At 41.5% G+C, this 24,924-nt stretch overlaps 1 protein-coding gene across 3 annotated transcripts in view; it reads right to left on the bottom strand.

The window, feature by feature from the left end:
* ZRANB1 (zinc finger RANBP2-type containing 1) overlaps positions 1-24,924 on the bottom strand; it is a 44,496-nt gene that overhangs the window by 7,951 nt on the left and 11,621 nt on the right. For 2 of the 3 annotated variants that reach the window (XR_009487234.1, XM_059852197.1), the window contains exons 2-9: positions 24,299-24,396; positions 22,720-23,570; positions 11,964-12,151; positions 10,300-10,453; positions 7,865-7,936; positions 6,431-6,629; positions 2,090-2,210; positions 1,136-1,265 (exon numbers count right to left, since the gene is read on the bottom strand). Coding sequence is in view for 2 of the 3 variants with exons in the window: in XM_059852197.1 (XP_059708180.1) it covers positions 1,136-1,265; positions 2,090-2,210; positions 6,431-6,629; positions 7,865-7,936; positions 10,300-10,453; positions 11,964-12,151; positions 22,720-23,533 (1,678 nt within the window). In the remaining variant the exon portion in view is untranslated. Of the gene's footprint in view, positions 1-1,135; positions 1,266-2,089; positions 2,211-6,430; positions 6,630-7,864; positions 7,937-10,299; positions 10,454-11,963; positions 12,152-22,719; positions 23,617-24,298; positions 24,397-24,924 lie in introns of all 3 variants that reach the window. The other variant, XM_059852198.1, reaches the window with a different exon arrangement.

The following is a 24,924-nucleotide window of genomic DNA, read 5'->3' as shown; positions in this document are numbered from 1 at the left end:
GTTCCAGGCACCCAGTTTCCTTCTGGTTCACAGAGCAAGAAAATTTCAGCACATTTAGGCCATGTAGCACTTGGCTGCCTCAATGCCCAGTCTAGGAAATAAAACCTTTGCAAACCACTAAGCCTTGGAGCTAAAAGCAACACAAAGCTGGAGTGTCAGATTTAAGTGACATAAGTAACTGTTCCTTCCCAGCTGCCTTTCATCATTAAAAAAAAAGTTAACTTCTAACTACAATGACTACTAAGCTTTTAGACTCTTCAAAAAAGTAATCAGTTTCCCTACATGAAGTTTTGTTACTGCCCCAAACATAGAAGTCAAGACTGTAAATAGTTATAAATTAACATTAACTGCACAGCTTAGTGTTTTCTACAGATCATGGCCTTGCCTCCTTCCAAAGTCACCATATTTTTTTCTTTCAAATCACAAAGATGTTTTGGGAAGTCCTCAGCTAAGCTATAAATAAAGAGTTGGTCATCATCAAGCAGATGTACTTGAGGCCAGGAATATGAACTGTGGGCAAAACAAATGTCCCAAGCCCCTGGAACACACACAGTCCCTTCCCCATGGCTCTGTTTACAGCTCAGTTTGTGCAGATGCTCCCAATCCCCTCTCATGTTTTATTATTTGAATAATAAAGTATTAGCATGCCACAGAGGGGAAAGTTGCCCAAACACAGATTTGGCTTGCAAAGCAGAAAATGCATCTTTAGAAATCTACAGATGTTAAGTCTAAGCAAAACTGGATTGAGTCATCTTCATATTTATCTTAAGGACAGTCAGGCTGTCCTGAAGACAAGGAGGAGAAAAAGTCAGAAAAAACCTGATCAAGCTATGCAAAATGATAGTACTGATGAGAAAAAAGTCAGTATTCACACTTGCTGTAGAGTGTGAATCACTGAAACACATAAATTTTTTTAATTCCCATTTAAAGTATCATGGAATGCACTTTTACAGGCACCATGCCCACTATAAAATGAAAAACTTCAAGTTTGGAGAGGACTATTTTCTTCCCTTTAAGAGCAAATGAAAATTTATCTACAACAGTATTCCATCCTTTTCCAGACAGTCACTTCATGTCACTAGTGATTTACAGCCCAACCCTGCTGAAAAGTGAATTTAAAAAATGGAAGGCTTACCTTGGAAGCGGGTATATCCTAATGTTTCTCCCCGAAAACTCTTGTAATATTTTACTCCATAAACTATAATTGGTCTTCTAAGAATATGTGCAAGTACAAAAATGTGTGTCTGCTCCAAACTCGCTCCAGGCTGAACCAAACACAAAGAAAGACAGAACTTACCATCCTCTACTTTGAAATTTGAAAAATAGTTTTCAAATTGAGAGAGAAAATGCTTTTAAGACTGATAAAGCTTTGACAGGACAAACAAAAGACTAGAAAATTATTGGAAATAAGGAAAAACATTTCAGCTTGTCAGCTGTCAGTAATAATTCTATGTCCTATTGCCCAGATTCAATGTAATAGATTTCATTCCCCACTTAGAAGTGAAACTCTACATAATGTTAGGTCTAAAAATAATTCCTTCATCTGAGGGCACTTTAAGGCAAATACCTTTTGATGATAGGAAAAGGGCACATACAAAACAAATCTCAAAAAAATAGCACCAAAATCATGTTTATACTTTAAAAGAGGAGCTAAAAATACTCCCATGGCTGGAAGCTTATAGGAATGTAAATCTTATTTTGGAGGGGAGTTATAAAATCTCAGCTTGCTGGAGTTTGAGCAGTGTAAGCTGACAGATTTGGAGGTGTGCTTGGGAGGTAAAAGTGCTGCAGGAGCTGGATATTAAACACATGATTGTCTATGAGCTTGTTCTACAGACTTCACTCTAATACCACAATTCTTTTTTTATGTTACACTTAATAGGAAGCTCAGAAATTATAATTTCAAATGAACCTTTCCATATCAGCAGAAGAGCTTACCCAGTAAGATTTTAAGATCATTGGCTTAAAAGGAACATTCTTCCTTCATATAGAAATATTCTTACGCCCAAAAAACTCTTCTAGTTCTGAAACTTCTTTCCAGATATTAAAATATCTTTTCCAAAAGCCTTCTGACAAAGAGTTTTCTTACCTGGCTTGCAAGAGAGAGAATGAATGCCCAATCTTCCTGCCACTGTTCCTCTCTCAAGGAGAAATGTAAACCGAAGCTTTGGGAATACCACGATTCCCACTCTTTCCAGCGTGTGTAGAACCTATAATGTTAGGGAGAGACAGAAAAAAAGTGGTAAAGGCAAAAATATTTGCTCAACCACCATAATCCTGACAGCAGTGTTTAACCACCATCCCAAGAAAGGGGAAGAAAGAGAGCAAGTAGCAGGAAAACTGGATTTTGTTTTGTTTTTATCTTCTTTCTACTCCATTTATCAATCTTCATTTAAGAACCACTTGGAAAAAAAAAAAAAAACCAATGCCTACAGCAAACATGATCCAAGTTCCTACCAGGCTCCTGCCACCTCCTCTTGCAATAGGTTTTTTTTTTTTTTAAGCCTTATTTAGGCTTATTTAAGTGTTGATATACAGGGAGCATAAGTAAGACATTCCATTTCATACAGGAGGAGTTGCTCGTTCTTCTCACACAAAAAAATAGGTATTTTCTATTTTTAACCACATCATGAGTCAATTAATTTCCAAGTGCTTGCATATCAATTTCCAACAGCACATGGTTAAGAGGCAGAATCTGTTTTATACCAAATTTTGGAGCAAAGGGGTGGTAATTCCATGTTATATGGAGTTGTAAAGCAGTGTGGATAAGAATCAAATATGCAAAGTGGGATTTAGTTTAGTCATGATATTTTATTTAACCATTTACCAAGAAAAATGACACATTAAAAGGAAGGTGTTTGCTTTTTAAAAATTTTAACTCTGTCCTATCACCACACTATGGAAAAGCCATATATTAGGAACCAGGATTTAGGGAACAGTGCTCAGCCAACTTTTAAACAATGGCCTTTACTGTGAAGACAAAGAAACCATTCTGAAGTTTCAGCTTATTAAAAATGTCACTGAAATGAACTCATTTAATTAAAACCTGAGAATATCAGCAGGCAGTGTGTGTGGATAAGATCTTTCCTATGTTTTCAGTGAAGGTGGAATCACCCTAAATTCTTGATGTGAAGGACAGCAGCCACCAGCCAGGCTGGGTTTCCTGAGTCCAGCTAAAACCTCTGCATGGCTTAAAATTCCTATTATTGAGATATTTGGATAGGTCTGAGCTAACTGACAATATTATCTACAGGGAATCTTCTGGATCTATATTCCAGTTTTTATCCAAACACACCAAGACTTCCACCTTTGAACCTGATAACTATTTTGCCTGTTTTCTCTCATATATTTCTAACAGCACTTTTTGTTAAATTAATTCATTCCCAGGTCTCCTGAAAGAAATTTAATCAGATTCTGGGGGAAAGAGAAGAAAAAACAAAGCAAAACAACAACAAAAATTCCCACACCACCAGAATGAGAGAAAAAGCCCAGAAAATTCAAGGAAGAGATAGAAAAAAAGGAAAACACCAAACTACTCCCTAAAAGCTGGATTGTGAAAGTGTTCTCCTAAAGAAGTTTCTTCCCTGAGTTAGTCAGCCATAGACAAGATTTTGATCTCATTTAAAGCAAACTTTTCAGATTAACACAAGAGAACTGAATGCATCCATTAAAGAATAAAATTCTGAAAGTCAACTTAGGGCATGTGCCTATTCTCTAGCAAAAGCTAATGGTGGAATACAAAGAGGAGCACTTCAAAACACATTTTTGTGTAAACTAAAAAAGTGGAGTTATTGAAAGGTGAGTGGAAAAAACTCCACAGGCCAGAGCCTCTGGGAACTTCACTAGGGAGCTTTTTCTGAGTACCAGACACAAGACTGTCTCTGGTAAATAGACTTTTCTTTGTTCAACATCTAAACAAACATAACAAAACAAGGTCAAATGAGTTACATGAGTGTTTTCTGTCTGACTATAAAAATACCCATTTTTAAGTGTCTTTGTGGAGGCTTTGAAGAATAATTCCACTAGATAAAAGTTTAAGCAGGGATTGCATTTAAGAGCCTGTTCCAGTGACGACATCACTTCCTATCAGCCACATGTCCTAGCCCACAAAATTAAATGTATCTTCTCATATGGAATCTATCCAGCACTTACAGGATGTACAGAATGATCAATTTACAACAAAATCTGGCTAAAAGACTTATTCTAAAGACTTGTTCTTAACAAGAACATGAGTTGTTCCTTGAAGACCTGTTCTTTCTAGTCTGAAGACTTGTTCCCTTGAAGGAGCACATCAATCAGTTAAAAATTATACTTCTAATAAGGATAAAGATTACACAAATTCAGAGTAAAATGAAAATTCTGTCTAGACATAAACTAAAAACCTTAACAAGACTGAGAAGCCTCTAAGCAAGAGTTATGTTAAGATAGAGCAGTAAGTCAACCATAATTAACACCAACATTTTGGGAGATTTGGTCCAAAGCTCAGTAGTTTGCAGCATGTTTTTGGATACCATGTTTAGTTTTGTTACCATAAAGAACAAAACCTGATCAATCCTAAATTTCTGTTCTGGCCTCATGGGAGCTGCCTGTGATGCCAGGGACATTCCTGCCTGGTTGAGACGCACAATCCATGCTGAACAGCTCTAAAGCAGTGACAGATCCTGTCAGACACTGGTTCTTGAGAGAATTGCTTCTGAAGCACCACTTTCTGGAATCCAGCTCTGATGCCAATTTGGGGACTTCTCCCCCAACAGCACAAAATTTACTTACAGGTATCCCTAAATTAATCTTTGTTGTTGACCTTCTGTACAGCAAGAGGACAGGGACAGGCTTTTACTGCAGTATGTGCTGACAGTGTTTCTCCTGTCCTTGACTACAAGAACATCAAAGAAATGATCATCTGTGACTGGGATTATCAGTCTTTATCAGCTCATCCCTTAGTCCAGGACACACTGGAGAGCTGCTGGACACCACTGGGGGAACAACTAAGATTGTCCCTCTAGCAGAGGGAAGCCATAGTATCCCACTAAAGAAGGTCAGTGCAAAGCAAGAGAAGTTGTTCTATAGAATGATAAATCAATTTTATGGCCAAATGACAGAATCAGTTAAATGCCAACACTCTCTGCTTTACTGCCATTATTTTAGCAGACAGAACAGGGATAAAAAGAGCAATCCTGGGTAAAGCCATAACTAAGCAGATGGAATGAAAACACTGAAAAGTTTATAAAGAATAAAAGGCTATCTTCTACTAACAATCTTCTGCACAGCTCCCACCAAGCAGCAAGGCATGGCATGTGCATGATTTACATTGCCAGGACAGAAACTGCAGCTGCAGTAACTGTGGTTAGTGCATGCCTGACAAGTATAAAGCATTTTAGTGTTTGAAATGCCATTTGCTGAGCATCACACACCATCCCTGAGTTCACAGCATCCAAGTTTCCAGTGCTCCTATTTAAAACATGAGATGAAGATCCCAGCTGGGACCATGGGGACTGGACAGCTTTGAGGAGCACAATCCACAGGTGTCTTAGGTTGCAATGCAAGCTGTGGCTGGGGTGTCTATTCTATTGCCATCTGTCAGAGGTGGGGCAGTTCTCTCTGTTCACTGGGCAGTTTACTTTATCTCTCCCACGGCCCATCCTCCCTCCAGGAGATCTCTGCTGTCCATGGCCAGAGAGTGTCCCTGCAGGGCTGATCAAATTCCACCATCCCATGGGGAGATGCTCTGCCCAGGGGAGGAGCCAAGCATTCCTACCTGGATCCAATCTGCCCTGGGAACAGCACAGCAGCCTTTGCCCACTGCATTCCCAGAGGAGCAGCTTTCTCCTGCCCTGCATTCCCAGAGGGAGAGCAGGCCCATCTCCAGCAGCCCTGGAGCTCCAGAGGAAAACTCCCCCCTTGTGCAGGATCCCTGCTCCAGCAGAACCACAGCTGGCACTGCAGGAGGGCTGAGCCCCCCTGGGATGGGACTGTGCCACCACCCTGAGCCACCCTGGGATGGGACTGTGCCACCACCCTGAGCCCCCCTGGGATGGGACTGTGCCACCACCCTGAGCCCCCCTGGGATGGGACTGTGCCACCACCCTGAGCCACCCTGGGATGGGACTGTGCCCCCACCCTGACCCACAGGGGGTCACGCTGGATTCTGACTCTAGCAGTGGGGGTTTTTTTATACAATTACATTTGTATTTTTAATTTTCCTAGTAAAGAACTGTTATTCCCCCTCCCATATCTTTGCCTGAGAGCCCCTTAATTTCAAACTTACAATAATTCGGAGGGAGGGGGTTTACATTTTCCATTTCAAGGGAAATGGAAATGGAGACACCATTAGGAGACACCTGTCATTTCCAACCAAGACAGCAGGGAACTGGGTTAGGGCTGGCTGTGGGGTTTTGCTGCTGCAGCACATGCAGAAGCTGCCCTGACTCACCAGTGGGAGCAGTCGTGTAAACTGTCGTGCAGAGCCTTGCGCAGCACGGAGTCCTTGTCGTAGATGCCCCAGGTGGCCTGGAGCACGGAGTCGAGCAGGCAGTCCCCGGCTGTGCGGTTCCAAAGTGCGTACAGCCTGCTGTCCAGGCGTGTCCCCAGCTCCAGGGACCAGTTAATGATGGGAGACTCCTCCTCCAGCTCTGCAACGGCACAGCCAGCTCTTCAACAAGCTCTTATTTAACTCAGGGAATTCAGACAGCACAATAATGGCATAGTCTCAATGATCTACCCCTCTGCATGAATAAAACTGTTTTATACTCAGTCTTCATACTACAATTGATGCCTCAGGTTTGGCTTTTTTATTTTTCAGAGTCTGTGCTGCTTTAGTGTGTAGTTATGAACTTCATATTATGGGATGGGGAGCTCTGTGCACAGAGCAGGGAGACAAAACAATTCCTGCTCCAGCTGGGCACCAAGGACAAATGATCCAAATCTCAGCCCAGGAGCACAAACCCCGTGGGCTGGAGAGAGAAAAACAAGCAGGGTGGGAGTGCCTGGGCTAAAGCTGGGCTGGGACAATGAACTGCAAGGTGCAAATGGAGCAGAGCTGATCCCAGGGAGAGACCCCGTGCCCGGCCGTGCATTTTGGGGCCATTTTGGGTCATCTTGGGTGCAGCCCTGGCTGGGCTCTGGTGCTGCCCAAGGTGCATCCATGGAGGCCTTTTAATAAATCCCTACTTTATTCATTAGCTCTGTCCAGCCTCTGCTCTAGGACAGCCTTCACAAGGCATCACAATGACTAGGTCAACTACACTGGCTGAGGAAATTTCTCCTACTGGCAATAAAATAAACCAAAATCAAACCACAGCTCTCACATCATTTGTTTGAGGATTGTTACTGAATTGAAAGGATTTTTTTCAGTTTTCCTTAAAAAGCTTGTGACTCAAAACTGACTTTTAAAGATTTTTCAAAAGCTCTACAAACATGATTTCTACAGACTCCATTCTCCCTCTGCCTCATAAATAGACTGGAAATGTTAAAATAATTTTACATGGGCATGTAGTGACAGGACAAGGGGGATGGCATCCCACTACCACAGAGCAGGGTTAGATGGGATGTTGGGAAGAAACTGCTCCCTGTGAGAGTGGTGAGTCCTGGAATAGGCTGCCCAGAGAAGCCGCAGCTCCCCCATTCTGAAATCTGCTGGTTTGGAGCAACCTGGTCTAGAAGGTCTTTAAGGTCCCTTCCAGCCCAATCAATTCTGTGACTTTATGAATTCCAGGGTGCAGATTCAGTTGAAAACATCCAATCTCTATTTAAAACATGTTCATGAACAGAGCCACACATATACAGACACATGTAGTCTATTTATAGCTAGAGACACATTCTCTAAGGAAAAGCCAGGAGTGATCCCAGCTGTTCTCAGTGCATTTACCTTTCTGAACATCTCTGTCAAGTACTTCATCAAATAATTTTTCCTGGACTGTGGGCGGTAAATCTTCAATATCTGGAAAAACAGGAAGCAAATACAAGAGTCACTACATGTTACTGTAAAAGAGACATCAGTAACTGCTGCTCAGAACTCACAGAACACCTTTTGCCCCATCAGCCCTAACACCTCCTCTGGAAAGCTGCTGTCATGTGTGACCCAAGGCTTTGCAGAGCTGCTGAGACAGGTTTGCATCTCAGCCTCACTGTCACACCTTTGATGCAGAAATGACCATCACAGCATGCATAGGGTAAGACTGGATTTCTCTGAAGGAGAAAGTGGAAAACCACTTGAGGCGAGAAATTTTACAAAAGACTATTTTTACTTTCAACCCAATTATATTTAAGCACAGCTTCAATCCTAAGCAATGGTTTTCCACCCATCTGGAATGGCTTCTCCTCTGCAGTCTATCCCAATGGACAGGCACAGTTTGCCAAGGGATGTGCTCTTCTCCAGAACATGCCCTTCCTTTGTGATCTCATTCAGGCTTCAATGAAATAGTTCTGAGAACCCCAATGGTTTGCAGAGAGTTAAAAAACAAGAAATGGGAAAACTATTGAGCTATGTCATGGAAATGCCAGTACTGACAACTGCTCCAAGAGCATTACAGACAGAATTTGCAACTAGCTCTTAAAAAAGAAGGGGAAAAAAAGGTGGAAAACTGTACAATGGGCAAAACTGTTTTGTGACTGCTGTATCATTTAAAGCAACAAACACTGTCACACATTCTAAAACTCAGCATGTGCCACACAGTAAATATTTTCTCCTGGCCTGCATTCCAACAGAGGATAAGCAGTAAAGGGTTGCCAGGCAGAGCAGCAACCAGAGAAACTTCGCTGGTTTCACCTCACAGTCATGAAACTTAAACACATGAAAGTTAAGGCAGAAAATAAAATAGGAACAGGAACATCCAGCACCCCTTCAGGCACTTTAGGGGATAAGGACTGGGGCCTAAGTGGTATTTCAAGGACACAATGATCTCTCTTAATTGCAGTGTGGTAGCTGCCAGTCCTGCTCAGATGTCCAATACCCCAGGGCTTTTAAGCCCACATTTAGGCACATGAGTTGCTAATGAAGCACACTAATGCCTGGTACAGGCAGGGTGATGTGGGGTGGTCTTTTTTTTTTTTTTTTTGTATGATAGATTGGGGCTTTTTAAGCTAAAACTGCTTGCAGAGATCAGTAATTAATGTAAAAGCTTTGCTCTCTAATATCCAAGCATTGGCTTTACAAGAGGATCCAATCTGTTTATTTAAAAGGTCGAGTGGAAACTGGTTCCTAAACTGCACTGTTCAGGTAATATCTGAGCAGGATTGTGTGATTTATATTTCTAAAATCCTTGGAAATGCTCTCTGGAGCCAAACTGCAAAAGATGTACAGTTGGCAAAGTGTGAGGAAAGTAGAAAGTCTTGATGCACAAAAGCTTTTGCACAGCTTTATTTTTTAATTACTAAATGGCTATTGCATGAGTCAAAAAGCTGCACAGTGCTTTCAGATGTCTCTCTTGAAAATACTAAACAAATTCTTAAGCTCTAGAGAGAACATTCCTCACATGTTATGAAATCCTTGTTGCCCCTTTCCTCTCTCTCCCCTAAAAAGCAATGAAGTTTTACTCTCCCAGACACCCCATGTGCCTCTCACACATGACACACAGAGTACAAGTGAATACAGCACCTCAATCAGGTGCACAAGTGGTAAATATTATCCAGAATTTTGTAGAGAAGATGAGGTAACACTCAAAAAAGGGGTTCCAAATAGAATTCTTGCAATGTTTTATAAAAAAGACAAACAGATCTGCTGATTGGCACAGTTTGCAGCTGCATGCTTTCTGACTGGTGGTAGAATTTCTATTAAAGGAAACAGCTTTTGAAGATAAAAGTCTTCTAATAGCTCCTTGTTAATAGGTAAACAGTCTCTTGATCTCAGAGCACCTCAAAAGTATTCAAAAAGTGCTATTGCTACAACCAGGTAAAAAGAACAGCTCTGGGCCTCAAGAGCAAGGACTGGAAGGTAAAATAGCCAGGTGAAAAGTCACATCAGACCAGAAATGTCTGGGCTCCAATCTTCACTTCAAATACAGCCTTTCCTTAGAACACACCACTTTTCTTCCATTTCTTCATGTCTAAGTAGGACAACAGATGCTCAGTTCACAGGAACAATGTATGGACTGAAGTGTGCAAATACTGAGCAATCAAATTCAACTGCTAAGTCTGACCTAACAAAATAGGTCTTAATAAATAAAACTCTTAATAAATTAATTAATAAGCCTCTTAATGAATAAAACCTACATACACATCACCACCAGAAAGTCAAAATACCTAATTTTCAACCAGTGGCCAAGCAATAAAATCTTCCAGCAGGAAGAAGGGTTTTGTAGCTACCTGCAGGCAACGTAAACGTCACAAGGTCAGTCAGAAAATAGCAAGCAAAGTCTCCCTTGCGCTGATGAAGAGATGCAGCAATTTCACGGCGGATTTGCTCCGTGACCTCTGGACACACCATGGCAGGAATGCACTTGGCTGCATGTTGGGACACCTGTAAAACAACACAGGTGCACTCAGGATTAGCCCGTTCAATATAAAGATTTGGGAGGGATGACCACAAGCAGAGAGTGTTTGGTTAGCAAGGAATGCAAGAGAGCTGTAAACACTGGCACCCTGAAAGATCTAAAGTTTAGTGACTCCTAATGAAATGTCTCATTTATCATGGAACTGGTAACATAAATCTGGTTAAAAACATCTTTCAATTGAAGAAGTGAATTAACAATTGATCACCCCCAGCTGAAAAAGAGGAAAAAAATAGGTAAGAGCTCATAACAACAGCAATCTCAAATCTCACACCTGAGTCAAGTCTAGATTTAACAATTTATAAGCACTGCACAAGATGGTTTCCTACAATATTCCCAAAAACTATGAAGCTAAGATAGTTAAATTTGTCCAGTTCTAGTCATCACTGGCAGGAGAAACCCAATCAATGATGGAGGACAACTGGCACAGGGATGACACCAGATGCATACAAAAAACCACCTTTAAGACCCACATTTTCACTCATTCATAACCCAGAAAAGGAAATTATCACTGGGGCTCAAACACTAGTAAGCATTTCCAGAAATGACAAGATGAGTCAGTATTCCTAGGCACTGAAACAAAACCAAACACAAAAATCGCTAAGACAGTATTTCAGTAAATTAACTTGTTTTTAAACATGTAACTCCATCCACACAGAGTTATGTAAGCAGCACAAAGCTACTCATATTAGGCGTATGTAAATATATACTCAAGGCTTTAGCTACATTTGTCTTGCTTCATCTACTCTTTTTAATTATTCAACATTGAGCATTCCATCATCTTTATGTGCTTTGTAGGCAAACAGCAGCTTTCAGAATTGCACTAAGCATCAGGGAAGGAGGCAGAATAAAAATCTGGCCCTGATCAGGTGAGGAACCAAAGTCTGAGTTGAAGGAAACAGACAAAAAAAAAGGAACAGAATCATTTACAGGGCAAAGAGGGAGAACAGCAGAGGTCACCAGAAGTGAGGTGACACAATGCGAATGGAAGAGCAAAACAGAGGAGCCAGTAAGTCTGTAAAATGGGCAAGGAATAGAAAAAAATGCAGCAATTTTGCAAAGCAAGAAATTTGCCTCTCTCTGGAAAAGAAGCTCCCATAAAAGCCAGCCCAGGTAAACTTACTCATTAACAAACTCAGAATAAACTGCGCTGTCATTGATGTCAGTGCTTTGCCTTGAGAGCATTTCCTCTCCCTCACCCAGAGCACAGGAAGCCTCACAATAGCTCACTTCCACTGCCAGTGAAGTTGCAACGTGTGCCAAGACTGTTCATTAATGAGAAAACTGAACATCCTCAGGACCATCACAAGGGAGTCTCTCAAAGCAAACTCACTTCTTGAGGAGAAATCCAAGGCACAAGGCGGCGACTCACAGAAATTCCACCACCAGCCCAAACCAGAGCTGCGTGCCACTGGCTGCACACAGGGGTGCAGTTCCCTACAGTGCTGTTCCATGCCTGCAAGGAGCAGGGGAGCTCACCTCAGTGAGGAGGATGGCCAGCATGTCCTGCCTCTGGAAGCGGATGGCCAGGTGCACGAGGGTGTAGCCCACGTCGAAGGCGGACGGGCGGTTCAGCAGCCGCACCTCGTCCGCCGTCAGCTGCCGGGCGATGTCCCCTCCGGACGACTTGTAGGCTTCCACAGCAGCTAAATCACCTTCCACAACTCCTGAGGGCAGAGAAACAACACACAGCCCATTTCAGATACCAGGGAGCCATTCTGGAACAAGCCACCTCATTTCATAGCTCACCTGTAGCTGCTCTGTTACAGGCCAAACAGACGATCATCGGCTGCATAGCAAGAAACTTGCCAATTTTTTATTATTTTAGGCAGAACACTGCAAAATATTTACACTTACCTCATCTCTAAGACCATTTCTATTACCCATACTAGCTGGAAAATGTGAGACCAAAAGGCAGCTCAGAAGTGGACCCATGATGAAACACCAGCACTAACATACACAAGAGCATTTCATTTGACCAGAGAGGAAGTAATTTCCTCATAGTAAAGAGATTAGTTTGATTATTTTATCACCAATTACCAGATCATAGAAATAGGATCTATTAAAAGGTTTTTGGCCTAAAAGTTTTATTTTTTCCAAATAGTACAAATGGTAAAAAGCATAAATTTTTCTCTTCAACTCACCATCTCTCTGCTGCTAATGGAGCCTGAGCATTTCACTCAGGATACTCCATTAAAACTGAATTCAAGAGAAATTAAATACACTGTGTGTACCTTCTAATGCAAGATGAGAAGAACAATGAATGACCCCAATGTTTTCTAGCGTCCCTGGAAATCTTTGATTTATGTACCATGCTTCCTATCAAGACCAATCATGCTGAATGTATTCCTTAGCTGCAATTATCAGAATACACCATCAGTAAGATGTGGAGCTGCTAACAGGATCTGTTCCAATATAAGACTTCCTAAATTTAGAAATTCCTTCAAATATATTCTATTTTAGGTATGTGGTCCATGAGAGAACAGTGCAGTGCTGAACTGAGGAAACAGAATAGCGTCCCCAAAGCCATCTTTAGTGGAGCAGTAAATAGAATCTCACTCCTGAGAAGCAGCCCTTGTTGCAGCAGCTCAAGCAGAGAAGAGCAGAGATGACAAATGAGAAAACCCTGTCCCTATTTTCTGCAGCTAAACCTCTTTCCCAGCTCCTGAGAGTCAGCAGCTGAGTGGAGGCTGGAGATGGAGACCCAACTCCATCCTTCACTTCATTTGCTCACCAAGACACAAAAGCTGATGAACAGGAAAGGTCATCAAACCCAATCAGGTCAATCACTCCCACTCAGGACTTGAAATGAAATAAAAAAAGGAAAAAAACCACAACACTTCCCACCCCCTCATCCCAAATGAGTAAAAATCCCCTACCAAAATTAAAAAAACTCCAACACAACAAATTGAAATGGCTGCTAGCAGAGAAGCACACTAACCACTGGCTTGCTGGTTAATCCAGGATTTAGAAAAGCATTCTTAGCTCAGCCAAAAAGTATCATTTTGAATGCTGAGATTATAAAGCTTTCAGAAGAAACACAGGGGGAAAATGGATTATCAGTGCAAGACATTTCTCTACAAAGTTATCAGCTGTGCTGTGTAAGCTCCCACAGATAACAGTTTGATTATTCAACAGGGGTCTGAAGCAGAGAAGTTCCAAAACAACAAATCAACTGCAAATTTTAGTCATACAGTCATCTACCCACTCATTCCAAAGTCCTGAGAGGCCAGGGCAGAAGGAAAACCACACACACAGTACTTTGTAGTTTTGTGCTGCATGTGTCTGTCTCCTGTAAGGAAGACATTCCTGTTCCTCTCCAGCACTACTGTCTCGTTCAGTGCCTGCCTGTGTCTCTCCCCAGATGAGTTTTGTCTGTCCAATTTTAGTTCTTGCTCTGTAGGAGTCAGAAGTGCCAAGTGTAGAACTTTATTTCCATGCAAGAAACATTTCTGCCGCTGATAAGGCAACTCCTCATGGCTGTTGCAATGATCATTCCAACCAAATACTCCAAACTGGTATTTTGTGTGTGTGTGTAGATTTGTATTTGTAGCCAGATAACAAATCAAATTGCTCATGACCAGCCCTCTTAAAACAAGTTATACCACAGCTCTGGCAAACCCAAGAATCAGAGGAAAGAAGAAATTTGATAGAAGAGCGAATTCTCTGCTATCTTATGATATCCTTATTTTTTTATTATTACATTAATTTAGGAGAAGCACCTTGTTAAAGATTAAAAGGCACATCACCCCTTTTTGTATTTTAACCACTCATACTGACACAGGAGAGACTTCTATTACCACATCTGCACCCTCCGCCACATCCCCCAGACAAACACACCAAAGACCACCCAAGAATGGTAGGTGGCCACTCTGAGAATCCAAATATCCACAACTGATTTCAAAATTCAAACAAATATCCCTAAAATGATCTTTTGGTGACAGATGATCAGACCCAAATCACATTCCAGCCAGCCAGCCTGTCAAGCAGTACATTTTACTACAGCCTACTACTGGGAAATTCATCATTTTAATTGTTCTTTCAGTCCCCCACCCTCAGCTGCTTTATTATCATCCCACTCTTCACCAAACCTCAGCAACAACTGAGATCCAAGGCTGATGCTGAGGTGATCACATGAGGTTTGGCAATGCCTTTTTCAAGCACCAACTACTACAAGCTGCAAAAAGGATCCAGATCAGTGACATGTGCTCTATGCAGCACTGCCAGTTCTGGAAGTTTATTCCCACGTCTTGCAATACTTGACATTCCTCAAAGCCCCATGTCCTAGAATTACTAAAATTGTTATATAAGCTGTCAGTTAAAAAGGACATTTCTAAACTTTGCTGATGAATTTTAAGCTAAAGATCAAGTAATACATGCAAACCAGGCAAACTGAGTATGTTTTCTAGGCCTTAAAAAAAATAAAGAAAGAATTGTATTTTTAGTAGTATTTTAGGTATAGGGTTGGTGTGCTGCATGACACAAACCAGCACAGCTACAGCTCATGGAGAGATGGCAATGTGACTGTGTGCATGGATACTACCTGGTCATTCTCTCTTCTTTAATCCAAACAGGTTAAAATTACTCTTTATAGCAGGGGGAAGCATCAGGAAGTTTTTGTTTGTCTAGTCCAACTCACTACTGCAGGGCTGATATTCCTTGGGCATTACAAGCCTCTTTGGCCCCTCTTAGCCACAGGAAGAAGTTAAAATTTCTCTTTACCTGTTTTACCAAGTATCTGCTCCACTGCAGCCACTTCAGAAGAACAGGGAAAATTCCTGATAGCCCATAAAAATTCCTGACAGCCCTGATAGAGTGCCAGTCCATACAATCCAAGGCAGCAGTGAACACACAATATAGTGATAACGGGCAGACTGTCAGAAATATGAACCAGAAAACACAAATCTTGCCCCAAAACTATAAGGTAAATTTGCCTACATGCACCACGCCTGCAGTTCTGAAATTCAGTATCATCATACTAAAATGAGACCTGAATATGTTTATATTGACAATAGGAGGCACATTCCTACAAAGGCTTTGATTTCTGTGGGATGAGCCAAAGCCTCCAATTCATTAAGTCTATTTAAATAGAGCTCAAAATCCCCACTGTTTATGAGAAATACTACAGAAATATTTACTGATGTTATAATTCCCAGCATTTCACAACATAGAAGTGCCTCATTACTTACACAAGCAGACTGTGTCCTGTGCCAGTTGGATTATTCCCCACTGACACCCACTGCATTCCCCAGACTGGTAAAATGTCAAAAGGAAGAGTGGCATTTGCCTTAAGATTGTTCCCAGAACACCCAGGAGCCTCCAGGAGCTCAAACCCTTGTGAGGGCACAGCCCTGACTGGCTTCAAGAGCAACACAAATGCAAACACATCCCAGTGACTCAGTGACTGCTCCTGATCCACACAACCACAGCTCTCCTTTAAAGGGGACTCCAGAAACGTGCCTTTGCTGTTGCCCCTGAATACACCAGTCTTTGTGTACCCCTAAAAAATTCTGCTTTGCCCACTGTAAAATCTCTGACTATAGTCTGACATCCTAAGGGAGAGGACAGAATGCCAAGTGCTGCACCCAAGTCATGAGAAAATACAAGTGCAAGTCAGAATTCTGCATTTACAGGTTCAACTGTGCTCCCATTTTGCAATTCAGGCATTTCCTCTCATTGGAAGACTTTCACAGCACCAGGAGCCAAGGTTTTTTTCTTCCAGCAAAGCCCTGCCTCTTAGAAACAGCACAGATCAGACATTTGCAATCTCAGTACACATTAGATGATAGAAATTAAGAAGGGTATTTCAAAAGACTAAATTTAAAAAATATTAATCACCCAATTATAACTCTTACCATCCTGATCCTCCTTAAACTTTTACAACTTCTTCTTTATTAGATGTCAATATTATCCTCATATTAAATAAGCCAGAATTAGCTGCTAAAACCAAACTATTTCAGCTTAAGGTGCTATTAAGTTTATTCTTTAGAACATGTAAATATTTATAGGGTTTAGTGAAGTTATAGAAACTTGGGAAATATGCAAGATGGGCTTATAAGCATTTCTAGAAAACCAAGTCTTGGTTTCCCTTAGTGTACTTTTCCAGTGGCATCAGAACAGCCAGATAGAAAAGTTCCCAAGGAAAATACTACAGCACAGCCTTTATTTACTTCAGTATCTTTCTGATAGTTGTGGGGCACTGGCTGGCACAAGCTGCAAATGCAGTAAGCAAATTCTTTCAGCTGATTGCTGTAGTTGTGACTATCCAAAGAACAACCTGGGATTAGGGATTTCTGGGATTCAAGGAGGCAGCAATGCCTCCAATAACCATCTTCCATCTGAGCAGACTGCAAAAGGAAACACTTCATCTTAAGGAGGTCACTGTGCCTCCTGTGTGGGACAATGCCTGGCAAAGAGAAGGCAAATTGCTCAAACAACCAAGTTACGCATTTTAGAAATCAGAAGTGGAGACAGCTCCTGCTGTAACATAAAACAGATCAGAGACAGAGCCCTGTGCTGCTTCTCTTCTGCCACAGATACAACTGCAAGTGGTCTGTCACATATATGCTCTCATTTACTCATCTAAGGACTAATCCTATGATTGGTTTAAGCGTCAGCAAGTGAGAGGCTGATCAACTGACCCACTAAAGCCTAATTCTGACACCTGTTAAGAATCTCTTCTCCTCTAAGACAGACTGCTGAGGACCTGTGGCATTTTCTGGAGCTGAGTCAGCCCTCAGGCTCTTCCAGCTCTTCACCAGGGGCACATCAGGTGGCCATAAATGAAGCTTTATTGATAGTAAGTGACTCACAATTTCAGCCAAGGAAGAATTTCTCCTGAAGGACAGATTGCTTTGTAAGCAAATGTGACACATCAATTTATAAAAAAGAGGAATTGTCTGAAAAACCTTTATGGGCCTTTAACACACCCTTCTGTTCCTTCTCTTTTTGGATTTCCAGGGCCTTCCTTGTCAGTATTAGTACATAATCAACAGTAAGTCACTCTCCAGGTAATGACACAGGGAACATAAACTTCTGTCTATTAAGGGTATTTTTTGATTCTTCAAGCCCAGCACCTTGCATCAGCTAAAAAAAAAAAAAAAAATAAGTAAATGCTCCCAAGAAGACATGTACCTAAAACCTGAAGCCACTCAATGCATGAGAGCATGAATATTGGTTATTCTTGCAAAGAGCTCTTCTGCCTACATACAACCCCTGTAGCATGTTTTGAATGTATCATTACAAGACAAAGCAGCACAGATGCGAGAACAACTGCTCACAGATGTCCCTCTCCAATCTGTCAAAGGCATCCACACCCCTTGTTACTTGCAGGATTGTACCTCAAAGGGAGGCTGGACAGTGGAAAATCATTAAAGTTAATAATTAAAGTTAACCATCAGTGCTTCTAAGGGAAATTGAAATAACTGGTTTTAACTTGATCATTTATTCAATTATTTGTAGCATAAAATATCACAGTGTTTAAGAAAAGCAGTCAAGAATCAAAGTAAAAGGAGTTATGATTTTCTGACAAGGAGTAAGGCAGGAGAGTTCTCCTCAGTCTCAAAGATGTACACACACAAATGTATAAAGCATTTATGGCAGGACAGATGAACAAGGCACAGATAACATTACACAGAGCTCTCCCAGCCAGGTGAGAGTTATGATCTTTCATCACTGCTACCTGGCCCAGCAGCCAAGGCATGCTTCCCACTGTCCCATGGGAACAGAGAAGGAGGCTGGGCTGTACCACTCACACCAGGGACTCTTCCCCCCCCCAGCCATCCCCACAGGCACTGTCTGAGTCCCCAGGCACAGCCAGCAAGGCAGGGCATCCCCTGGCAGTGAGTGATCCATGCTGCACTTCCCTGAACAATTCCAGCCCAGACTGACAGCAGCAAGGAGAGGTGCATGGCCTCCCTTGGCCTCCCAGCCTGTTCCCACCCATACACTTCCCACTCCCCTGGCACAGCATAAACAGAAGCATCAAGGCTCAGCTGTATCCTGGATGTGATGAGGAAGTCAGTCTGAACTCACTACACCAGCAAAGAGAAACAAAACCCCCACGCCTCCCACAGAAACATCCCCTAATCCAGCTTCATTTTCATACAGCCAGGAGGACAGAAAGGGGCACCTGGGATGACTCTGGGTGGCAGTGCCAGCTGAAAGCACCTTGTTCATGTCAGTTCCTTCAGGCTGCCTTTATGAACACTCAGAAAAGAGCCAGAGGCTCTGCAGGACACAGAGCAGGGGGTGCCTCTGTGTCTCCCAGAGGTGCAGGGCAGCGTGGGACACAGCCCAGCCAACTCCATACCAACGTCTGGCCAGGGAGACTCTCCTTGCCCACAGTGTTTCTGAAGGCTTGGGTAACATATCTGGCACTAATTCAAAAATCTAATGGCATAAAAAACCCTGTAGGAGAAATAAAACAGTTGACAAAGGAAAAACTAAGCAGACATAAATAGGAATACTAGGAATGAACTTCCAGTCCTTTTAAGGATGTACTGCAAAACAAGATTCATCACAGATTGCTCTAAATACTTTGGATTTGTTTAAGAAACAGACTCTTAGTGGTTTCTTTCACAGAGCTAAGAAGAATGCGTGCACCATCCCCACAGGGAGCTCTGGCCCACGACAGTAATACCCACCTGACCTGAACCAAGAGAGGAACACACTCCTGCAGCAGGTGACAAACAGGTGGAGGAGAAAGGAAAAGGGGAAGAAATGCAGTTTACTTTTAGTCTAGCAGCTCAAGCTCAGGAGTTGCACTCACAACTCAAGAATCCCCAGCAATGCCCTGCAGCAAACACACTCTGCCAGCATCACTGTCAAATCCAGCCCTGAAGTGCCAGGAGATGGGAAGCTCCAGGGTAACACCCAAGCAAACTCTGGATGCCAGAGAGGTTTTACAGGCACAGCCATCCTCATCCATTTGTACTCCAAAATCCACAGCCAGCTGGAACCAGCTTCACCAGGCCCCACAGGAACTGCTGATTGTTGCACATCACATTCTGTAAGTCCCACAGGCCACCAGGACTGCCTGACAGCCTCTGCCATAGGTACCTTAAGTTATAGAAAAGGCAATAAGGTTTAATTTAAGTATACATCAGTTCCCTCCCCTAAGAAATGAGTCACCTTGGACTCAACATTAATCTTGTTCTAGGCCACTATGGTAGCAAACATTGGTGTCATTGCAGAAACCATTTGTAATTCCTCTTTGTAATTTAAACTGGCATTTGGAGGAAGCCAGTAAGCCACGCTTACTCCAGTTTCTGCTAGGATTTTAATAAATTTTGACCACATGAATCAGTTTAAAATCTCATCTTTCTGAGAAAGAATCACCCAACAGATACACTCACTTTGAAAAAATAACAAGTCAATTAAAAAAAAGCAACATTCAAGTACATTTGCTGGCAGAGTCTGAATGGGGGAATATCACTAATCCTTCTGATTTGGAAGGAATACCCTCCATCAAGGAAACTATTCATGCTGAAAGGCAAGAGCTGCACTCATCACATTCTGTCCAGCCTGGATTTGCAAGGAATAGAAGCCTTGATGACATGTTTACTTACCATGGGGGGAAAAGCATTAATGGATGCCTCCAACAAAACAAAAAAATACAAACACACACACCTTCTTAAATCTACTTTATAAACATCTCTCCATGTTTCAGCTAAAAAGAACAGACGTGGAAAAGAGTAGTCTGATACATGTTTTTTAATGAAACTTGACATTAAATTTAAAATCTAGTAAACAGAATTTTGTACTGGAGTTGAGATGTGAAGAGGGAGTTCAACCAAACAGCTGTCCTAGAGTATCAGACATTTTCCTTGGTACCTTCTGACAGATAATATCTTCTAAGAGAAAAGAAAATAACCACTCTGCCAAGAATTCCTCCTACTCCTTTAATCGTTATTTTTAACTTCAGGGCTAACTTCAAAAGTTAACATTTTAACATCTCTCCAACAAAAGATGGATTCAAAGCAAATGGACCCTCCACAACTGACTGATCTTAAACTTGGAGGTTTCAGTCTGAAGCCCCCAAATCCTTGTTAGGCACCATCTGTCAGATGGAGCAGGGTAACACCCAACTCTTGGTCATCAATGTTCACTAATTTACTTGGTATTTAACAAGAACTTGTCCTATTTTATAATTCTGCTTGGCTTAGGACTGACAAATGTTCAGCTCAGCTAAAACTTCCCAAGAGTTCCATCTGGCAAACAAACAGAACTCACTTAGTAACAGTGACCCACTTGATTTCAATGGTAAAAACAGATGCTTTGGGCAATTATTCAATAGACAGTTAAACTGGTTTAAGAATGTCACAGTAAGATCACAAGCAGAAATTCAGCTTATTGCTTTAATGATTACTGGCTGAACTGGTGTACTTTTGTAGCACAGATACACTGCACCACAACCAGAGACAAGCACAAGAGAATCCATGTAACCTCCATCAATCTTCCTAAGGTTATTCCTATTACAAGGAGTATTTGGGGGAAAAAAATTATATCTGCAATAGCAAAGTGAAATTCGGAGATGAAGGACAGATAATTACCAGCTTTGTTTGCTGGTTCCTGTGCTCCCATCATCCCTCTCCCCCGGGGTACAGGAGGTGTTAAAGTTAGAGAAAGAAATCCATGAAAGCTTTCAGCAGGCAGCAGTAAGAATCAGCAAATAACTCCACCTGCATTCCGCTTTTCTCACCAAGATCCCTTCAGACCAAATCATTATTGCATTACAAAACTTATATGAACATGGTTTTGGGATTTATGGACAACTATATAGTCACAAGCAACATTTAACACTTGCAAACCCACATTCTTAAATATAAATAAAACTCTTCCCACACAGGTTAAATCAGAAAGTGTGAAATATTTTAAGTAACATTAGAATACTTAAAAAAAAAATCACTTTTGAAAAACTGAAGGGAAAAAACAGCCTAATATTTAATACAATTGTTATCAGAATGCAAGATAAATACCCTTGTAAGGCATAGGAAAAACCTCCAACAACTGACCCCTGGCACTCAGTAACTTAAAAAACACCACACGGGATTTCAGCTGCTTCATTTCAGAAGGAATAAAGGTTGTAAGGAACTGGAGGTATCAGGAAGTACTGAGGCATCTCTTTCCAAAAGGAAGTGTGCATGTCTAACTACTCACACAACACAAAAATAAACTAGAATATTTATTAGCTCAGAGAAACCAAACACAGCATACCCACAAAAACATTTACACCTGATCAAATATGTTAAACAAAGCAGCTCCACTAATTAGCTTTTTGATTACAACAACCATGAAGTGACTTTGTGAAACATTAAGGAACAGCATGAGACATACTAGTGGAGCCAGAGTTTCAAATGAAGTGTTTTACTCTAAAAATAGTTGCATATTTCAAGTGTTGAACCTGCTCGTATGCTGGGGCACGCGATATCTGCTTCTGGGAAGCTACAGCACAGGAGTTAACTCACAAGGTCAATAACTGAAGAAAACCCTGCTCTCACATGGCTCTGTTCTTTAACAGCACTGCGAGAATTATCCAGCATTTCCTTAGGAAAGCACTAAAATACAAAACAGAATTGGTATTTGAATGTTTTTTGAAGCAGCTGACTTCAAAAATACTTTCAGAAAGCCTGTAAACATTTACAACACAGTATGTGTATTAATACAACATTATTACTTTCAAGGTCAGTATTACACATGCAGTTTCTTGGAGCTACATATTTTGGTGTTATTTTTAACATCTGACAGAGCATCTTGTACTGTTGCAAGCTCTACACTGTTTACAAATACTCCCAAGCTGCAGCTGCTGACTCTACAGAGCATGTCTTGCCATAGCAAAAAGAAAAGTAATTTTAATTATCCATTAATGGCATTTTTTACAGTACTATATGCACTCATGTTCTGTAGACTGGCTTTATAATTTTTCCATCTTTTGAAAATTACATGGAACAACAGGATTTGGTTACAAGAATATCCATTTCTACAAAAGGTCAAAAAAGTCCATGCACACTTGAGAGACACGTCTAACCCTGTTCAGATTATGGATGAACTTCACAGCCTCTCTCAGCAGGTGCTATTTCAGGAACCTCTACATTTGGCTTACTTTTTAAAATGGAAATGCAGAGATAAAAAAAGCTGGTTTGAAATCAAATGCCAAGTTTCTGTTTTAATTCTTCATTCTCCCAAAATATTTAACCAGCAGCACAAGAGCAGAAGGTAGCAGTAAACAACTTACCCACACAAGCATTTAGGAACAGCCAGTCAGTCTTTTTCATTCTATTTTTTATTTGCTTTAGTTTTTTGAAGTCAACTTCAAGCTCCTCCTTGCTGCCAACGGCTCCAGCCAATTCAATTCTTTGGAAGTCCATTTTCACATCAGATTCACGTTTGGTTGTTGGTGGAGATCTTCTTTGGCTATTACCACTACTAGAGCTGCCTCTCCACCGAGCCCTGTCTTGCTCGTTTATGATGGAAGAAGCCTCTTCTGTGTCTGCCAGTTCTATTGCTTCAATGTTGTTGGGTCTGGGGTGGTCACACACAACACATTTCCTGGCCTTGGCCCAGTTTTCATATGTACAAACAGAACAAGTCCAGTGCTGAGCCCTTGTGTTCAGTTTATTTCTGTCATTGTATTCCTCACACGGATCCACGGAAAAAGGGACCGGCCTGGACCCAGAGCCTGAGGACTGAGGGGACTCCGTGGGACTCCTGGTCCTGCGCTGAGACAAGCACTGGGTACACCTTATAGCTCTTGGCCAGTTCAAGTACGTGCACATGTGGCACGACCATTTATTTGCACTTTCCATACTGTAGGATGATTTAACCCTTGGTCTTGCACTGGAATCCGGGCAGATCAAAGGACTGCTCCCTCCCTCAGTGCTCGTAGGATCCCAGTCCCTCCCGATATCACTGGAGCCACTTTTGAAAGGATCTTCTGTGATAATTGTTCCACTGGGTCTCTGGGCACGACACATGGTGCACTTGATTGCAGAAGGCCAATTCTCATATGTACAATACTCACAGGCCCATTTAATTCCACGCTCTGTCATTGTGCACTCCTTGAAATGAACTGCGGCGAGCAGAAAGCTGAGGAGTCAGAACACACCATCAGTACACAGTGCCAGCAAAGGAGCTGTTCAAAACAACAAATGAATGAGATTTAACCCCGTGGATATAAAAATCAGGCTGGCCTAATGGGCAGTCTTTTTTATTTGATATTATTACAACATCTAAGGGGATTAAAATCACTATGAAAAGGGTAAGACTTGACCTACCGGCATTTTACATGCAGATTTCGGGATTTACTAGTGCAAAAATGAGAAAAAAACCTCAGTACTGCATTTCTGAAACTCTTCAAATTTGCACAGAAACTTCCAAACAAATTCAAAATACCCATTAAGGACTGAGAATACTAGGAAAATGACCAATACAGCTACAGAAACACGTTATAAATATTAAATTATTAAGAAAAAACTCAATATGCATACAGCAGTACAAGAAAAGGAACACAAAGTCTAGGTCCTGTAACAGACCTCACAGGATTTGGAAGGACAGAGTGTATCAGGTGGGCAGTTACACACTGAGTAAGCAGCTCTTTCAGAAAAAGAGGGCGTTGGAATTTACATAAAATACTTAGAATTGGAAAATTTTAGAAATGTGCTTAACCAAGACTAGGTCTTGACTGAACATCACCCATATCAGTAGCGTTACGAAGTGAAAATGTCACTTGAAAGCAAGCACAAGCTCTGTGTGTTGGCAGGCTAAGACAGTATTTTCATGCTACAAATTGAGGTTTCAACCCAATTCCAACTCACTTTTTCTCTAATGAAGAGGGGATTCTGTCTTCATGCTGGCTCAGACCTTTTCTTCAGATTGCCGAATATGAAGGATGAGACTAAGCAGATAACTATTCCTGTAAACAAAATGAAAACAGACTCATTACGGATTTCCTACTGGACCTGAGTAACCAGAAAGTTAATTATTAAATGCCACACCTATTGTAATCCCAATTTACTCAGTTAAACCTAGTCATGACCTGCTGAGGCCACGAGAGACTGGTAAAAATAAACCAATATTTATAAAAAACCAGTGGCCACACAAGTGGTCAATCTGCTGAAGTAAAAGAAGTAGATCCAAGAAACAAACTCACACCAAAACATCCATGAACACTCTCACTGCAATCTGAAACTTTGGATGGGAAAGGCAGAAAAAGCTTTGTGTAGAGAGCATAATAGAGGGAAAGGGTGAGGCAGGTAGATAAAGGACAAACAGACAAACGTACACAGCATTTCCTCCCTTACCCCAGAGTCACCCAGTGTGTAAAACTCAACAAAGTGCTGCTTTAGAAAATGCAAACCTGGTTAAATACAACCTTGTCACATCACTTAACCGACACTTATTTATCATATTGCTACTCTCTCAGGTAACAAAACCACCCAGA

The sequence above is a fragment of the Haemorhous mexicanus genome, chromosome 7, assembly GCF_027477595.1.
Source record: "Haemorhous mexicanus isolate bHaeMex1 chromosome 7, bHaeMex1.pri, whole genome shotgun sequence".
Taxonomy (NCBI): domain Eukaryota; kingdom Metazoa; phylum Chordata; class Aves; order Passeriformes; family Fringillidae; genus Haemorhous; species Haemorhous mexicanus.
Note: the sequence above shows the minus strand (reverse complement) of the source record. Positions and strands in the feature narration are given on the sequence as shown.